This window comes from Gadus chalcogrammus, chromosome 4, assembly GCF_026213295.1.
Source record: "Gadus chalcogrammus isolate NIFS_2021 chromosome 4, NIFS_Gcha_1.0, whole genome shotgun sequence".
Taxonomy (NCBI): Eukaryota; Metazoa; Chordata; class Actinopteri; order Gadiformes; family Gadidae; genus Gadus; species Gadus chalcogrammus.
The window spans coordinates 17,334,527-17,351,986 of record NC_079415.1 but is presented as its reverse complement, the minus strand read 5'-3'; the positions used below and the strand labels follow the sequence as shown (position 1 = coordinate 17,351,986).

The 17,460-nt window shown below is 43.8% G+C and overlaps 1 protein-coding gene across 1 annotated transcript; it reads right to left on the bottom strand.

Annotated features, from left to right (window-relative positions):
• Nucleotides 1-4,943: 4,943 nt before the first annotated feature.
• aif1l (allograft inflammatory factor 1-like) lies at nucleotides 4,944-15,763 on the bottom strand. Its single transcript, XM_056589166.1, has 6 exons — nucleotides 15,511-15,763; nucleotides 15,124-15,185; nucleotides 13,833-13,899; nucleotides 11,310-11,351; nucleotides 10,198-10,360; nucleotides 4,944-6,726 (listed from the first exon to the last, which is right to left on the bottom strand). Exons 1-6 carry the CDS (start codon nucleotides 15,533-15,535, stop codon nucleotides 6,612-6,614), a joined length of 474 nt encoding a protein of 157 aa, XP_056445141.1. The 5' UTR covers nucleotides 15,536-15,763; the 3' UTR covers nucleotides 4,944-6,611.
• Between the last annotated feature and the right edge of the window lie 1,697 nt (nucleotides 15,764-17,460).

Sequence of the window (17,460 nt, the reverse complement as noted above, 5' to 3'; positions counted from 1 at the left end):
GGGGGTCATTTCTTCCTCTTCCCTGACAGATGACCTCTCCTGGGGGTGACTGGAAGTAAGGAATGGCTGACCTGACGTCCGCGATGCATTCACGTATAGAAAAAAGTATACCAGGATTGATCTATTTCTTTTTTTATTCTTTGGCCAATGATGTCAAACTGTGGTCCTACTTCTATAGAAATAGTCGGTGGTCAAATTTTGTATTCAATGTCATTATTTTTATTTATTTTTAAGTAAAAGCCTCTCATTATATTATTAAAACGTCAGGTTACCAACTGAGAGGCTAAACCCATCCTCACAAGTTAGACAACGTTCAATCAATCAAACGAGCGTTTTAGTCAGTAATCAATATTATAATTCTTAATGGATTGGACAAAATCCCGAAGGGAGACTAGGGGCCCTATTTTAACGGTCTGAAACGCAAATGGGAAGCGCAAAGCGCAAGTAGCTTTGTGGGCGGTTCTACGGCGCTATCGCGATTTTACAGGCGGATAAATGACACTTGCGTCGCGGCGCAAGTGTCAAAAAGGTTGGTCTGAAGCAGCCTAGTTACCCGTAGGTGTGGTTTGGGCGTAACGTCCGACAAACCAATGAGAGTGCCAGCTCCCATCCCCTTTAAGAGCCATGAGCGCATTTGATTCGGACGAGTTGATATTTTGACAGCGCGTCTGCAGTCTCAGATGACAGATGTACATTCATTTCAAACTGCAAATGGCTCAGTTTATTGCCAAATAATATGGCCTAATTCACACATGGAATAAGGGGTTTTCTTCAACAACTTCAGAAATACTGAGTCCTCAAATACATTTCGGCAAAGAAAATGTATATGATATAACATATGATATGCGGTAACTGTGGTTTATTTAATGATATACGCATTATAAACATTGTTTCTTATCAGTATGCTATCCTAATATGCATGTGTCCCCGCGGTAATAGACATTGCCATTGATTGTATTATGCGTTACGTGTGTAGTTTGCGTGTACACACGCGCGCCCGCATTCATTCATTCTTTTTAACACTCACTCGCGGTAAAACAATGTTTTTCACTATCAAATACTCATCAATCCTAAAAGTTATGGGAATGTAGGCCTACACGATGTCTCTGTCAAGAAAATATGTGTTTGCTGTACGGTGTTTGCAGATGCATTGATTTAAAAGTAGGCCTACAATTATTACCGCTGCATCAGCTGTTCTTTCCCAAATAATTTACCAAGAATGCGCGGCTAGGTAGATGGGAGAAGCAAGGTGTATGCGCGAGGTGCACAAGCAATCCGTATGCATCGCATGCGCATGTATGCATGCGCCCTTAAAATAGCATCTGAACAACGCGCCACTGACTTTAAACCAGGTATTTCCTGGTCAGTAGCGCAATGGTAGGCTATTCAGAAACTGCAAAATACCGTTTGCGCCAGAACACGCCTCCTCCTTCCGCCGAACCGCCCCTTGGGGCGCATGATCAATCCCTAATTTACCGGCGAGTGGCGGTGGTGGGAAAAGAACGCTCTGCTCCAGTAAACTAGCAACGACACATGCGCCAGTGAGTCACTTGCGCCGGATGCAAGATAGGGCCCTAGATGTCCATTCAACACCAAGCCATAATTGAGTCTATGTTAAATGTCACCACTTGGTGTCACTATTGTCAATCATTTCCTGGGATCCCCACCACGGCTACAAATGTCTCGTTACACAATGGAATGCCAGGGAGAAGAGGATATCTTGATACCACAAAAGGTTGGCTGATGATGACAGTGACACCATATTTATTTTCTATAATAATTATTATCAGGTTACTTTTGAATGGTTCTTAATACAAAAAATTCACGAAAGAATCCACCTCGTCACCTTGAAATAATTGTAATACATCTTCTGGAAAGAATAGTGATGGCAATGTGCTGGCAATGGCAATGCTAAAAAAGTGCTAACATAGTAGCATTTCTTTCAACACTGTATGTGTTGAAAGAAATGCTACCTGTGACTGGAATAGGGAATGAGGCAGAAGAAAAGCCCGCATTTACAGGACAGCATTCCTTAGCCCCCTCAGTTGAAAGAAAGATCCCCCCTTACCCCCCCGAAGGAACGGAGGAGAAACCCTGGAAACCCAAACAGGAGGATGGGTTTCAGTCGGGCTCCATGTGCAGAACTCTGTGGTGTTGTGGCATGGTCTGGTGTGGGGGGCAGGGTAGTTTAGGGTCTTGGGGGTTCTCCCATGCAGTCCAAATGTTATGGGGTTAATCCCCGATATCCAAAGGCTACCTGTGGGCAGTGGCGGCGCCAGAAATAATTTGTTGCAGTTGCTTAACAGTTGCTGTATGAATTCAAGAGGTTGCTGGTCAAAAAAAAAAAACCTTGATCAAAACACCTGAATTTGGCAGAGACACGGCCGGGAAGACATTTTCGGCACGGGTTGGGGTGGTTGCGGTCCCGTACGAGGCAAGTTTACAGTACAGTAACAACACAGACTAATCGCACCACTGTGATTGAGTGTGATCGTATCATTTGACAGTTCAACGTGCGCTATCTTTCTCCCTCTCCCTCACACACGCACAGACATAAAGACGTAAAGACATAGAACAATATAGAGGAAGATCTTTAAGAAGGCCAACATGAAAATAGCCCAGCGGCATGTACACATTCACTGCTAGTCCAGGTGGCACTGCGGCCACACGATAACAAACAACATAGTTCAATCAACAGCCCGTCAGCAGTCCCCCAACTACAAGGTTAGCTGTCCTGTCAATAGTGGTGAATTGCACATCTCAGACCCACCGTCGCCACGGTACATTCCAAAGCATTCACATTAGTTGCGCGATACGTCTCAAATGTAGGCCTATGTGGAACATTAATACAATAGTTGCTATTATTGTTGATACTATTATACTTCATAATACTTCTATTAAGGGCGGATCATACCAGGCTACGATAAACCCATCCTTTGGCATGAGCCAAACCTATAATCTAGTTCTACTTCAAAACAAATCACATGGGCCCCAAGTCACTATGCTGCGACGGGCAAACTTAATAACCAAACGGCCTACCTTAAATCGATGTCTTGATCACAGGACTTCTTGCAATATTCCACTTTATCCATACGGTTTAACACACCAACATTGCTAGCAACCATGTGATAACATTGTATTGCTAATTCAGAACTGTGTAGGCTACAATATTTTCTTCCGTTTCTTGACCTCAGCATAACCCCCCTCCGAACAACTACCAAGTCCAACACAAGTCTGGCTATTAACGAGCCCATCCTCAGCCTCGCCATCGCGAGTCGTGTTTGAACTTGATTTCTTTCGAAATATTAAAAACTTGTCCATATTTTTTAAGCGCCAACGAGCCGGCAACGAACATCTCTGACTGATAATCTCGCCGCGAGATGTCCGCATATTTGAAATGTTATTTATTTTTCGTAAGACTATGCTATTAACGAAATTATTGTTTCATGTACATTAAATAATAATTAATTAATATTGTACATATTGCTTGGGATAGTTTGTGTTAATTGTGCGTATGTTTTTTTTTAATCTGTTCATGTCACTTACAGAGTGTGCGCATGCCCAACGCTCGGGAACTGGATTTGAACGACAGTCACGGCCCTGAAATTTTGACGCTACTCACTTATGCACTTAATCTGGTGATTCATATGACAGGATTGGTCGGTATGGTGACGGGTACCGCATTCGGCCATAGGTTTAGTTGAACTTATTTAATACCATTTTACGGAAAATGGCATTATTTCAAATATGTTGTTTGAGTTTGTCAAAAAATCAGGGGTTGCTCTGGGGTTTCTGAGCAATTGCTTGGGGTTGCTATAGCAACGGCAAGCAACCGCTTGGCGCCGCCCCTGCCTGTGGGCATTCTTGAGCAATGTGTCTAAGCTAGTATATCTGCTCTTTATTGCAATGTGTCTAAACTACCTGCTCTTTAATGAAATGGGTCTAAGCTAATATACATATGCTCTTTAATAAAATGTGTTTCAATTCAGAGCAAGTCTGAATTTATGGAATTCGGTCAAAACGACCCCCTGATCTATATCGGAAAAAAAAACTGCATGTCAACATTTCCCTCGTCGATGTATGGGCAAATGCAATGCAGGGAGGGGTGAGTGAAACTGTATTCGGGGCTCACTCTGCTAGAGATTAGTGTATGCATTTAGAAGTCTCATCTATCCTAGACGGAATATCTCATAAGAAATTGTCATGACAAATGTAAGTTAAATAACATTAGTAAATACTAACATAACCTCAAGGTTGAGTTCCTCCTGCATGACCCCATCCCTCCTATCAGTGTCCAATCCAGAGCAGATCTATGTTCCAGCAGGTGGAGCCTCAAGCTAGGTCTGTTTACCTCACCTAGACTACTAGCGGCAGTGAACTGCACAATATCGTCCTCTATTGCGCCCATGCATGGACAAACAATACTGTGTTCTGCACTCTGCAGTCAAGAAATGTGTAAAAATCTGTTGCAGAGAATGATGCGTGATCTAGAATGATCTGGGTGAATCTTAGATGTGAAAAACAACATCCATGACTCATCATAACTGAGGATAATTTATTTAATTTATAATATTTATTCTCCTCAGCTGTTTCTAAGAAACCCATTATTTGTTCCTCCGGGACGGCCGATGCCTCTGGGACTTGGTTTCATGGAACAGTGAGGGTGGTTTTAATGATCAGGGTAGCCTACCTGTTACAATCCCACAATACTGCATTTTATGCTTCTTGCTACAGCACTGCACCTTGCAATGCAACCCCGCTTTCCAAGGGTCCCTCGCTTCACCGCAGTGTTGGTTAAGTTCATATTACCTGGGACATGTCTAACCCTTACCTGTCATGAATTCAACAATCTCTAAGAAATAAATCTACAATTAAAAAATAAGAAATGCAAAGTGTGCACAACCAATAGGCAAATACTATACTGTACTACTGAATAAAGAGTTAAACATCAAACATCAGACTCAAAGAGGTGTGCTTAACAGAATTTTTTTAATTCCTTTGGTGTTTTCAAAACAATGTTCAAGTTGATGATGACGGTTGAAGAACACCAAGACGCCGAAGATCCCCATTTCACCGACGTACGCAGTGCGTGGCGGAGAGGCGTGTTCGATTCCGCTTGGCGACATACCAGAAGGAAGATTACCTCCGAGGCACAAATAATTCACAGGACAATTAACCCTACCACGAAGATAAGCTGGTCGGAGGACAACGTAGGAACGTCAGAACACAATAATAACAAACAAAATAAAGATATCAAAAATTATTCTTTGAAACTAACTAAGTCAGCGGTTAAGGAGACACTGGACAATTGAAATAGAATACAAAAAAGCTAAACATGTGGTATATTTGTGAAAAAAGTAAATAAAACTTAAAACAGCTAAAAGTGGTTAACTCTGGGAAAAAGGTTTAGGAAAAGTCTAAGCAATTACAATTTGATTCTACAAACGCCATTAAGACTACAAAGCAACAAAACCAAACTACACTAAGTAATGCTGAACACAGAAGCACCTTGATGCATTTACAAAGTCCATGTTCTCTCTTTTTACTTCTACACTCACTGTATATTCAGGCACTTTGCAAAAACTATTCCATTTGACGATTTATATAATTCCTCTTAGGTTATTCTGTCTTTTATTATTTTTTTGTGCCTTAAAACCACATACCCTTCGGTTCCCACCTTCATGGTTTTCATGTTTCACTTTATAGACTCATCATGCAAAATATTAGCATTTTAGGGCTGACCATCAAGATCTTATTTGTGTCTATTTTGCCTTTAACTTGTGGGAACCAAATATCGTAACATTACAAAAATCGGAAACCGTGGTTCATGGAGCTCGTGTTGTTCAGGGAACTTTTATCTGGTGCACCTTGTGGTTCAATACTTCAGATTAATAAACATCAAATACTTCCCAAAATAATCCGGAAGAGAGAGTAAACGGTCAACGGAACAATCGTAAAACTAACCAACGCTGTATTGCGTCAAAACAGTAAAACGTTTTAAATTTTCTTCTTCTTCCCTTAAACCAATAACAGTGCACAATAGAAATAAACCATGAACCAGATAACATGTACCTACCGATGCTACATCTCAGTTATACTGTATATAAAAAGGAACACACACACGGGAACATCATTCACAGTCAAACGTCACTCTTTGTGTCGTCAGCGTGGTCAACCAATCACATGACCCCGCTGTCCCAGGGATCACCACGACGACCTCAGTGCACACGGCTCACACCACAGGGGGGCTCGACACACGTTATCACAAACATCACGAGGAGTGTCAACACTAGTTTAAAAATATGCAGCTTCTTATTATAGTCAATATAAATATATACATGTATGCGCTTGTCGTTAAAAAAAAAACTCATGTGATTTTGTTTTTCTGGTCGTGTTTTTTTTTTTTCACAGCAAATATACAGAGTTAAAGGAGGGCTCGCTTCTGGTTTTGTTCTCTCTGTTCCCCCCGCCACAGAGAGGGGCTGACGTCACACACAACGATTGTTATTTTTTCCGGTGCCGTGACGTCCAGGTTTCGGGGGAAAGCTATATACACGGGGGCAACTGAAGGGGGGGGGGGGAGGGGGAGGGGATGCGTACCCCCTCTGGGCTCATGGCAGGCTGGATATGTCCCTTTTAGGGGGGGGTCCCCCACCACCACCACCACCACCACCACCGTTTGGTTTACTGCCGGCACCGTTTGCCTTGTCCTCAAAGACCAACACCCTAGAGAGAGAGAGAGAGAGCGAGAGAGAGAGAGAGCGAGAGCGAGAGAGCGACAATGTTACTAAAAGGTGATACCTCCTTTGAAATGGGAACATTATGAGGGTCAACACACAGTTGAACAATGGAGTGCAAAAGGTTGTAGCGATGGTACACGCAGCCTCCTGACAGACTGTGTCTGGAAACTTCTTTAGATGTTTGATACAAAGAGGGCAACAGATAAGGGCAACTTGGATAGTCCTAGTTTAGTTTCACAGTGTGGCAGATGACGTGGATGTTTTCACTTATCGTCTCACAAGTGATAAGAGATTATGATCCAAATAAAAAAATGTACATAAAAAAAAAAACAGCATATGGGGACTTAGTCGATACCGTTGGAATCTGACTCAGAGGAGGATAAAGGATTTGGGGGGGGGCTAATAACTAGAAATAAATCAGATTAAATGAACAGAGGGTGTGGGACGGGGGAGGGTGTTTGTTGGCCGTCAGACGGCCGGACTCAACACTCGAGGCCGGCGTGTGAGGAGGAGGGGGAGCGCGGCGGGAAGAAAACAAAACAACAGCCGCTGTTTCCATTCCTGAAATATGCTATCAATGCTGACTTTCAAACCCCGGAAAAGGTTTGCGGTTTGTGAAGGATCTCTTGACAAATAAAAAACTTTAACCCGTGTGTTCTGCCTATGGAGGTGACGCATGCAGCCTGACTGCAGGTCAGTCCAGTCATTAACATGTGTTCCCGGAGCCGCGGCGAGAGGGGGAATAATGGAGCGGAGAAAACAAAGGAGAGCGGCGGTGTACGCTGAACGGCCGTGCGAGGCACCTGGCCTCGGGGCTATTCAGAGCCCACGTCCGTCTTACATTTCCTTTTTTGGAAAACCTCTGCAAAGCTCCCTTAAGCCTATAAGGGAAGCCCTGATCCCGCGGGCTGACACCCCCCCGCCCGGGCCGCTCGGACGCAGGCGCACGTCTCCATGGCAACCACGCCAGAGAGAGTTCCTTCCTGTCTGCACTGCTGGCGTGCACTTCCGTACTCTCCCCCCCCTCCAGAGACCCGGGTCGGAGGGTGAATGAGCCACCCTGTTGCCATGCAACCGCTCACTGAAGCACCGTCACTTTGGAGTGACAGAAAACAATGTTTTCTTGGTGGTGGGAGTCAGTGTCCATACACTCGTCACTTCAAACGGTTTGGAACGAGAGTGATCCAATACCTATTTTTAAACATCCAAACACCCAAGGTGTTGTCTATAGCTCTTCTCAGCCTTATCCACTGACACACGTCAACATCCATACGTAAAATTCTATCAAAAATTTGATTTTCTGCTCATTCTGTATTGGGGTGGGGAACGGTCAAGTTCTCACAGACCTTCTAAAGTTGTACTTTGTGGCCACAAACACCTCTGGTGATAAGCAGCCCTTTTCTTATTCCAGTGATAGAACAGGGTCGGCCCGTTAGGCTTGGTTCAACCCATGAGGATATGAGTGATTCTGAGGAGATTTGTCTCATAAGGTACAGTCAGCATAGTCCAGCCAGGCAGCCACGCTACGGCAAAAACCTTCTCAAACCTTCCAGTAACGGGCCATGGTTTGTGCCTCCCCAAGCCCTGAGCGTTGTATTGCCCTGGGCTGCTCTAAAGGCCTTCCCAGGCTCCACCAACACATCAAAGCAATAAGCATATCAAAACATCTTTCATGGCTGAAATACAGGATAGATAATATTATAGTATTTTGGCATTGATATATCGCCAACTTCTTTTAGAAAAGGGCCCCAGATTGTTTTACATTGATAAGCTAAATACAGGGGGGTTTATTTTTTAAAGTGGGCGTATGCCCCCATATGTGGATGTGCGACAGATCAACTGCATCTAGCGATTCTACTGCGGAACGGCAGTAGTCAAGGAGGTAGAGCAGTTTGGCTGGTTGCTCAGGTATCCCTGAGCAACACGCCACACCCTAACTGCTTCAGACGAGCTGGCTGTTGCCCTGCCTGGTTGGGTCCACTGTCGGTGTGTGAATGAATGGTTGTAAGTCTCTTTGGATTAAAGCGTCAGCAAAATCCCCTAAATGTAGATGATATTAATGCAGTCCTTCCGGCTGGTTGTATACTCACACACTGTGAGGGATGGATTTTGAAATGACTCATCAAACGGCAGACCTTCGATGACTCTCGTCTCTTCGTTCCCCGCGCACCAAGTATATGAAGTACCTGATCCTAAAGCCAGCTGGCTATGACTCAGGTGGATGGCTATGTAAAGGAGTTGTGTTGCCATGGTGACTCAAGGCTAATGTGGTGTGTGGGTTGTCAGCATCACCATCATCATCAGCCCTGCTCATGGATAAATGTCCTGGCCTACGCAGCAGCAAATAAAACTCTCATTAGGACTCACTGGGGCGGACTTGCACAAAACCCTGTTATCATCGCACAAACACACAGGGACTCACAAATGTCCGACACACAAACACCTTACAAACACAAGGAAGTCACACATACACAGAAGTAGCACGATTCAAACCACCACCCCGATTCACACAAACACAACACACCAGCAGTGAGGTCTGCACCCGAAAAACACCTGGAAAAAGTACCTCACTATACTTTAAAGTGTAATTCCGGCGAAAATTTAACCCAGGCTCTTTTTCGGCATGAAAACACATAAAATAAGCCCTCCATACACTTTTTTTTTGTTGATCAATGAGAATAGAGCTGCCCGGAACAACGCCAACAGCCCAAATTGCTTCCATGTTATGGCAAGGGGCACAGCGAACGCTCCCAAATCTGCATTTTTTTAACCAATAATATTGCTCAAAAAAGCACCAAACCTCGGCAGTAGCATGAATAAGGTCCATACACAGAAAACAAAGCATCAACAATTTACTTAGCGTACCGGGAGTTTATGAAAAGGATTGTTTTTCCCAAGCCTTACCGGTAGGTCCATGTTTCCAGGAAGTCCTCACAAGTCGATTACCGGCTACCGTAAATAATATAATAGAGGCAGCAACAAGTTTTTCCTAACAATCTCCCATCTTGATACTTGGCTGTTTCAAATTTGGTGGAGCCTCTATTATATTATTTACAGACTTGCCGGAAAAGACGTATGTTGACATTCTGTGTTTGCATTCTACTCATTATATTGCGTTTATAAATCTATATCTTATTTGAAACATTTATTCCTAATCACAAGCCGTTTCCGGCAGCATCTCATGGTAGAGGAAGTTTTCCTGGTCTTATCTGTTTTATAATACAATGGGAGGTTTGGATCAGGGAATTGAGAGTGACACAGCACCAGTGTGAGGTCTCTCACTGAAAATAATGGTTTGGATATTATGCAACGTTGTGCGTCGATGAACAGCCTGTCCAGTGTGTGACCCCCTTTTGTGTCATTCAAACGCTGCTCTCTCTCTTCCCAGCGATGCAGTGGCTCAGCGGCTCTAAAAGCACATGTCCTCCTGTACAGAGAACCACCAGGGACCACTCACAGTTTGAGGACGGCCGAGCGCTTCCCCAGCATCATCCGGACGAAGTCGCGGTAGTTGATGGTATTGCTGCTGCCCCCCGTCACCTCCACGATCATCTTCTTCACGTCCAGGTGCGTCTTGGGAACGCCCAGCTTCTCCATCATCTGCTTCAGACCCATGATGTCTGAGGACACAAGGAGCGGTGAGACGGAGCGAGGGCACGTTTCAAGGGAACGTTCCTACGGATTTCAATGGATCCGAGTGGTTGTTAATGGAGCATTGACCGACCCACCAAGACCGACCCACTACTATAGTTGATCAATTAATTATTGTGGTAATTTCTAGGTAAAATGACCATCTAATGGGAATTTGCCATTATTTATGTTTATTTGTATTTAATAATCAATAGATGGATCGACTGCTATCGACCATTACAAAACCTTTCCCAGTCCAAACATGGACACAGAGAGCCTATTGCACAAGCCCCTCAAGAATCTCTCTGCCAGGGGGGTTTGCCAAGCTCTCTGAGGAAAATACTGATAACACTCTAACGCTGTTATCAATATCCACACATCCTAACCGTCATGCCGTTGCCGTTAGAAGTTCGGCAAATTATGCACTCATCTACATTTATTCATATACAGGTTTTTTCTTATGCATGTCATGTAAGTTTTCAAGGATCCCTTGATGTATGTGTACAAAAGCTAAATAACACATTGCACAACAAAAAGTAACATTATATGGTGCACGGCACCTTCTGAATATAAAATATTCATGGTAATATGAATCCCAAGGCGTTTTCAAGTCTTCAAGACTCCGTATTACCGGGAGCATTCACCGATCCGCAACAAGAACATGAACTCATTCCTCCATGAGCTTTGGACGGACTCCTCTGCCGCCACGCTAACACCACCACAGCTCACCGCCCGGTGTCACAGATCAGTTTAAAGATCAGGGGCGACCACCTCGGTCTCACTCAACACCAGAGTGACACACGAGCCGGGCCTGATCCATACAGACACCGGCACACCCCAAACACTGTTAATTACTGCTGTCTGGTGCGGCTCAGCGACAGTTGTTGTGACTGGCTGTGCAGCCGGCCAGCTGGCGGCCGCGCGACGGCTGGTACTCACCGATGTCTCCCTGGTCGTTGAGGTCGAACTCTGCGTATTTATCTGTGGAAGACACAGTGATAGGGGGCTGTTAGGAGCTGGGGGGGAACTTAGGAGACAGCCTGCTGGGTGGGTTTCATTTTTGCAAATTACTTTCTTTGGCGTGCGTTTTCCTGTGTTCTTTTAACGCACACAAACACACGCGGGCACGCACATACACACACACACACACACACACACAAGACAGCAAGGTTAGCTTTCCTGCACGTGAAAAAACACACCCAAACCCTCAAACAGCTGATGAGGGCATGTGTGTGTCTGATGTCAGAGTCTGTAATAATGATGGAGGACTTCTTTCCTCTTGGTCAAACCTTACCCCATTGGGTTTCATCATCATTTCAAACAGCCTGTTTACATTATAGGCACATTTAATTCAATGTTATCGTTTATCATCTTTGAATGGAAATGTATAAGTGAGGATGTATACTCATCATCATACCAAGTTCTACAGTCTAAAAGAAGGGTTAGGTTAGGTTCAAAACGTCAGTGAGAAAGGAATTCTAGTTTTTACTTCACTGTAATGACCCTCAGTTTAATTGTTTAGAAAGGTATTCACAACCATTTTGATACTTAAAGATCATTTACCTGAACAGTATAATTATCCCGAAAATGTTTGTGATCATCAATGTTATGATATCACCCAGCCCTAGTTAAAGTATGGTACGTAACACAATTTAAGGCCTGGGCAGAAACATCGTAAGATAATAATCCTACGATGATGAGTGTGTAAAACGTCAGTAGAGCTCCAGAATTAGGCAGCACTGTTGGCCAACCATTCAGGATGTTCGTCAAATCATCGTTTCAATAAAGGGGGTTTTAGGGACTTGTCACTGAATGAGGAACTTGTAACATACATCCTTTTTTTTGCCCTGTGAGATAACTTTACTCGGTCTAAATACACACGCTATTTCTCTTCCACAATGAGTTTGTGTGTGTCGTGTGTGTACGTGTGCGACAGAGAGAGACGTAAAGAGAGCATAAAAGAGAAGCAGAGAGAGACAGAGAGACAGGGAGAGAGAGAGACAGAGGCAGAGAGAGAGAGACAGAGAGTAAGAGATCCAGAGAGACAGAGAAGCAGAGAGAGAGACAGAGAGTTGTGTGAGGCCACAGCGCTAGAAGGGGGACAATGCTAACCCTGTTAATGAAATGGAGAGTGGGCCTCCCCCAGGTCTCTTTGAGCAGGCCGTTGGCCATCAACAAGCTGTGATTCTTAGCCTGGATTCTTTCACTACGTGTCTATGACCTGCGTTCTTCCTCTGCCTCTGATGTCCACCAAATGGTGCCAACAGTGCAGCCACACAAGAGGGCCCTGAGGTAATAATCAGGCTGCATATGGTTGGACTATCTGCTGCTTCCAACTCATTATTATATTAAGGCATGTTTGGGGGCATATCGTTTTTTTTGTGATATCTAGGCTGCAGCAACAGAGATACTGCATTTTGAAAGATAAGCTCTTAATGTGACAAAGTGAAACTTTTTTCTTTAAGAATGGCCTCACACACACACACACACACACACACACACACACACACACACACACACACACACACACACACACACACACACACACACACACACACACACACACACACACACACACACACACACACACAGACAGACAGAGACAGAGACTATACAACAGTGAGTCTATTCTGTTGATATGCTAACTGATACACTTCCTCCATATAACTGAACCGTCCATACGATCCATTCCAGCACCGGAATGTAGGCATTAGCAGGGCACCAAGACTGTTTACAATCTCATGACTTATGACTCTTATTAAAATAAACAGCCCTGTGCTGCTCTCGCTCTCTCGGACTCTGGACAATATATTATTTGAAGAACTGCGACCAGAAACAAATGCAATATTAACAGAGAGAAGACAAGTCCAGCATGCTACAAAGGGACACCCATAGTCATATATATACATATATATGAACGGACAGCACAGTTTGGGCTACAGCAGGGAATATTCATAACAGGCGGAGAGCGACAGTGCCAATGTGCACATTCCTCTGAGACCAGCCAGCACTTGGCCCTGCAACCCACATACATCTCAGAGAGCGCCGCTCGCCTCTCCCACGAGGAGGAGAGGAGGAGGAGAGCAGCTCAGCACTTTAGTGAGGTCACCCGTAAAACAATGGGTTCTATAGTCATTGTGCAGATGAAGATTGTATGTGGGACTCTTGCTTGTGATATATTCAAAACAGCAAAACAAAGCCTCAAACCTGTCTGAGGTGGGAGGCATTTGATTTGACTGGCAATACAGTTTAGTGGAAAAAGAACTGGTCTTATATCGTTTGTCATGTTGAAATAATAACAATGTATTGTTGCATAACGAAATGCATAATGAATAATAGGTTACTTGGACTTTTTGGTTAATACTTGCTGATTGATTTTTTTAATAATGCTATTATTATCAATATGGGAACACACATCTACACTATATTCGATACACATTGTAAAGGGACTAAGTTCCTTACTTTTAAAGCCCTCCAGTTTCTCAGGGAGGTCCTCTTCGTCCCGGTATTTCTGGTCTTCCATATATTCCTAGACAGGAAATACGAGATAGTGAAAAAATGTGAAGAATGTTAAACACAAACTGTCCTCTGCAAACCATTGACTTTCTGATCAATATGAAATGTCTTCAGCAGTGTGAGATGACTCACTTAAAACAATTTTTATGGCAAAATCCTAGAGGATTAGAATAAAATAATAATTCCCTTGTGCAAAGTTTTTTTGGTTTAAACCTGTTTCTGTTCCCTGTGCTCTAGTTATGAATCTGGCATATATAACGAATTAGTGCTTGTTTTTCACAAAGTGGGGCGGCCCAGCAGAAAAAAAAAAAGCCTGTGGTGGAATGGTCCTCTAATGAAATTATAATGGAGCAATCTGTCAAGCGGGAATCTCATAGCTTTAAGCCCCAGGGGTAAGGCAAGGGGGGCGGGGGGGAGAAACAGAGAGCTGGAGAAGGGACGAGATTGGACATTCCCATGAACTGTCCAGACCACACTGGTCTCCAGAATCTAAAGCGCTTCTAGCGGTAAGAGAGCTTGACAGATTTGCTGCCGCTGAACCTGATCATAGGTTACACCATCCAGCGGGGGCAAACTTCCCCTTCCTTTGTTCTGTCAGTGCCTGTGAAGGAATGCCGACAACACTCACAATGCAATCAATACAAATTAATAGGGGACTGGTTTCCGCTCCAGTAAGGGCACAGCGCTGGTCACGACCCCATATTACCCATTCAACCTCAGTGTCTGGTGACGGCCAGTACTAGTAATGGGGATCTGAGCAGAATTAGTTTATTTTTTGAACTACTGCACGTTTAGCGGGGCTGTATTGCGGTGTTGAGACAAAGAGGTTTGTCAGACCGCCCCAAAGACACCTGTTTCCCCTCTAAACACAAGTGGATAACCGACTGGGTAATCAGGGACGAGGCGATGAGGGTCTGATGGCTTCACTTGGCCGGTAGTGAGAGCGGGAACAAGTATAGTAATAAGTCTTGTCCTCAGGCAAGATGTGTGCTTATCCCTTCTAGTGGACACAGAGTTGTGTGGGGCTGTAAGATTAACAGACATACGTGATGCAATTAACTTATAATTATAACATTAATATAAACGCAGACTTAGAAGGAAGACAGCTATGAAGATAAAACCAGTGTCCTCTGACCATGACCGTCTCACGTCCATCGCCAAGGCAACCGACCCTGAGCTGTGTGTACGATCCCTGGATCCCGCTATAAACCGCACGCATCTATTCACAAATCCTCACCTTGTTAATCTCGTCCAGTTTTTCCCTTTGCTGTGCCTTTAGTGCCCCGAAGGCCTTTCCACCTGCAAACAATTAACTACATTTATTTTAACAGCACAATGTGTGTGTGTGTGTGTGTGTGTGTGTGTGTGTGTGTGTGTGTGTGTGTGTGTGTGTGTGTGTGTGTGTGTGTGTGTGTGTGTGTGTGTGTGTGTGTGTGTGTGTGTGTGTGTGTGTGTGTGTGCGTGTGATCGGAATCTCAACGTGGCCTATGGATGCTCTATTGTCAAGTGCAGGAGAGCAGTACCGACTCCAGCTAGCCGGAGTCCCAGCAGCATGAGAGCCTGGGTTCTGGTCGAACCGACGACGACAACAAACTGACGCATTAACCGTTATAACGGGTCTTACCCTGAGCGCCCATGTTAGAAGGCATCGCGGAATCGGTTCTTGCGTTGATTGATATCCAGGGATGAACAGAGAGTTCCGTGGAGGCGGTGTGTCGGTCTCCTCTAGACGGCGGAAGCGCTGTGTGCAGAGATAGAGGGCCGGTCGAGTACAGCAGCCACTGGTCTGGTCTCTCTTCTACTCACGCAGCCCAGCCTGCTGAGTGATGATGTGCTTCTTGTTCTACCGTGGAATGCGTCTGGCTCTCGCCCGTCATCTAGTGGTGGGTTCATGCAAGTGCGCACAGAGGGTTTTAAATGTTTTTTTTGATATGTGTATAAGTAACATATAAGATCGATTTTCCCCTAGTGAAAATATATCAAAGTAAAAAAATATGTAAAAACGTTTTATATTTACGTTTTGCATGAAATGTCCAATTTGTCTTGCAGGATACGTTTTTTCTGAAAAATAGTAACAATCTAATCTCCATCCGGTTAAATTATTTAAAATGTTTTTAGGTCTACAGAAATACATTTGTAAAAATGCATGAGACAAGTAAGAAAGGGAAAATGCAATTGAAATCCTATAGTCTACTTAGATTTACATTTTGAATAGCACATATTATATATATATATATATATATATATATATATATATATATATCAGTGGCGGCTGGTGGTTTTTAAAGTGAGGGAGGAAGGACTGCGCGCTTGGTTGCCATTGGCCTGCTTGCACTGTTGGTGTATGGTGGAATAAGAATGTGAGACTCAAGTTGTTTCAGGGTGTTTTGGTGAACTACAAAATAGCAGGGAGGGAGTTATGTGAACAAAATGTATACAAAGCCACCAGTGGCATCACTGTAATTTGAGAAGGAAAGGATGCAAAGCATATTAGTCAAATCAGGCCTACTATTGATTTGTAAAAGTAAATCAAAAAATCTGGGCCTATCATTGGGCCTATTTTTGCCCTCACTGACTGAAGTTATTTAGCTATGTTTATTTTCAGTTACAATTGCTTGTAATGCTTCCAGTTGCGTACCTAGCAAACCATGTAGCACTCACAACACTGACGTTGCCATTACTTCTGGTGACCTTGATTTTGGGAAGTGGTCTACCTCTTTCTTTGGTCGCTAACTTAGCACTGTAACTGAATGAATAGAATGCTTTTTGTAATAAGACGTTAACAATGTCCTCCGTTTCCAATGTTTCCATTGTGCATTTAGGATCTCGCTGTCGCAGATTTCAGTTGCTCTGCGTCTCTCAGACTGAGCACCGCGGCAATGCAGACCGGGTTTGCTATCGACAGCGTTGCCAGATTGGGCAGATTTCCCGCCCAATGATAATCTTTGCAGCCTAACATGGTTAAAAGTAGCCCAATTGGGTGGGAAATCGGACCAATCTGGCAACACTGCTCAACATCCAGGGATCCTGCTTATTGGTTCATAGCGCAGACGGATAGATTTTTGCGCGAATCAGACCCCTTAAGGTCCCACCCACTAAGAGGAGGATTTTCCTCCTCTCTCCCATTGAAACCCATGTTATCCACCGGCCGCCAGTACTTTCGGGTAAATGAATGGGAGTGGACGGCGGCGGAGGGAGGACCTTCCTCCCTGAAGTAATTGTCAATAGGCGATAGGGGGTGCTAATGTCCCTTTACCCAGGGAAACGAACATTATATATTCAAAGGCAATAAAGTAGTCATATTTAAGGGCATTAATTCATTACAATAGTCTGGGCAATCTACATTTTTTATTCTCAACAATGTTAGGGAGGATCTTCCTCCCTCTCCTCAATGGAGAAGCCTCCACTGATATATATATATATATATATATATATATATATATACACTATTCAAAAGCATATATTATATGTAAGAAATTGAAAAAATAAAAACGTTTCAAATTATGTAGAAATAAAAAGAAAATCATGCAGAACAACTATTCTACACAGTATCCTACACGTATTAAATAGTGAG

Bases quoted from the DNA above. Each gene is read 5' to 3' on its own strand.
- aif1l (XM_056589166.1), bottom strand. From the start codon at position 15,535: ATGCCTTCTAACATGGGCGCTCAGG. The intron at 13,900-15,123 runs GTGAGGATTTGT...TTTCCTGTCTAG, and splicing joins AACTGGACGAGATTAACAAG to GAATATATGGAAGACCAGAA. The intron at 11,352-13,832 runs GTAAGGAACTTA...TGTCTTCCACAG, and splicing joins GAAACTGGAGGGCTTTAAAA to ATAAATACGCAGAGTTCGAC.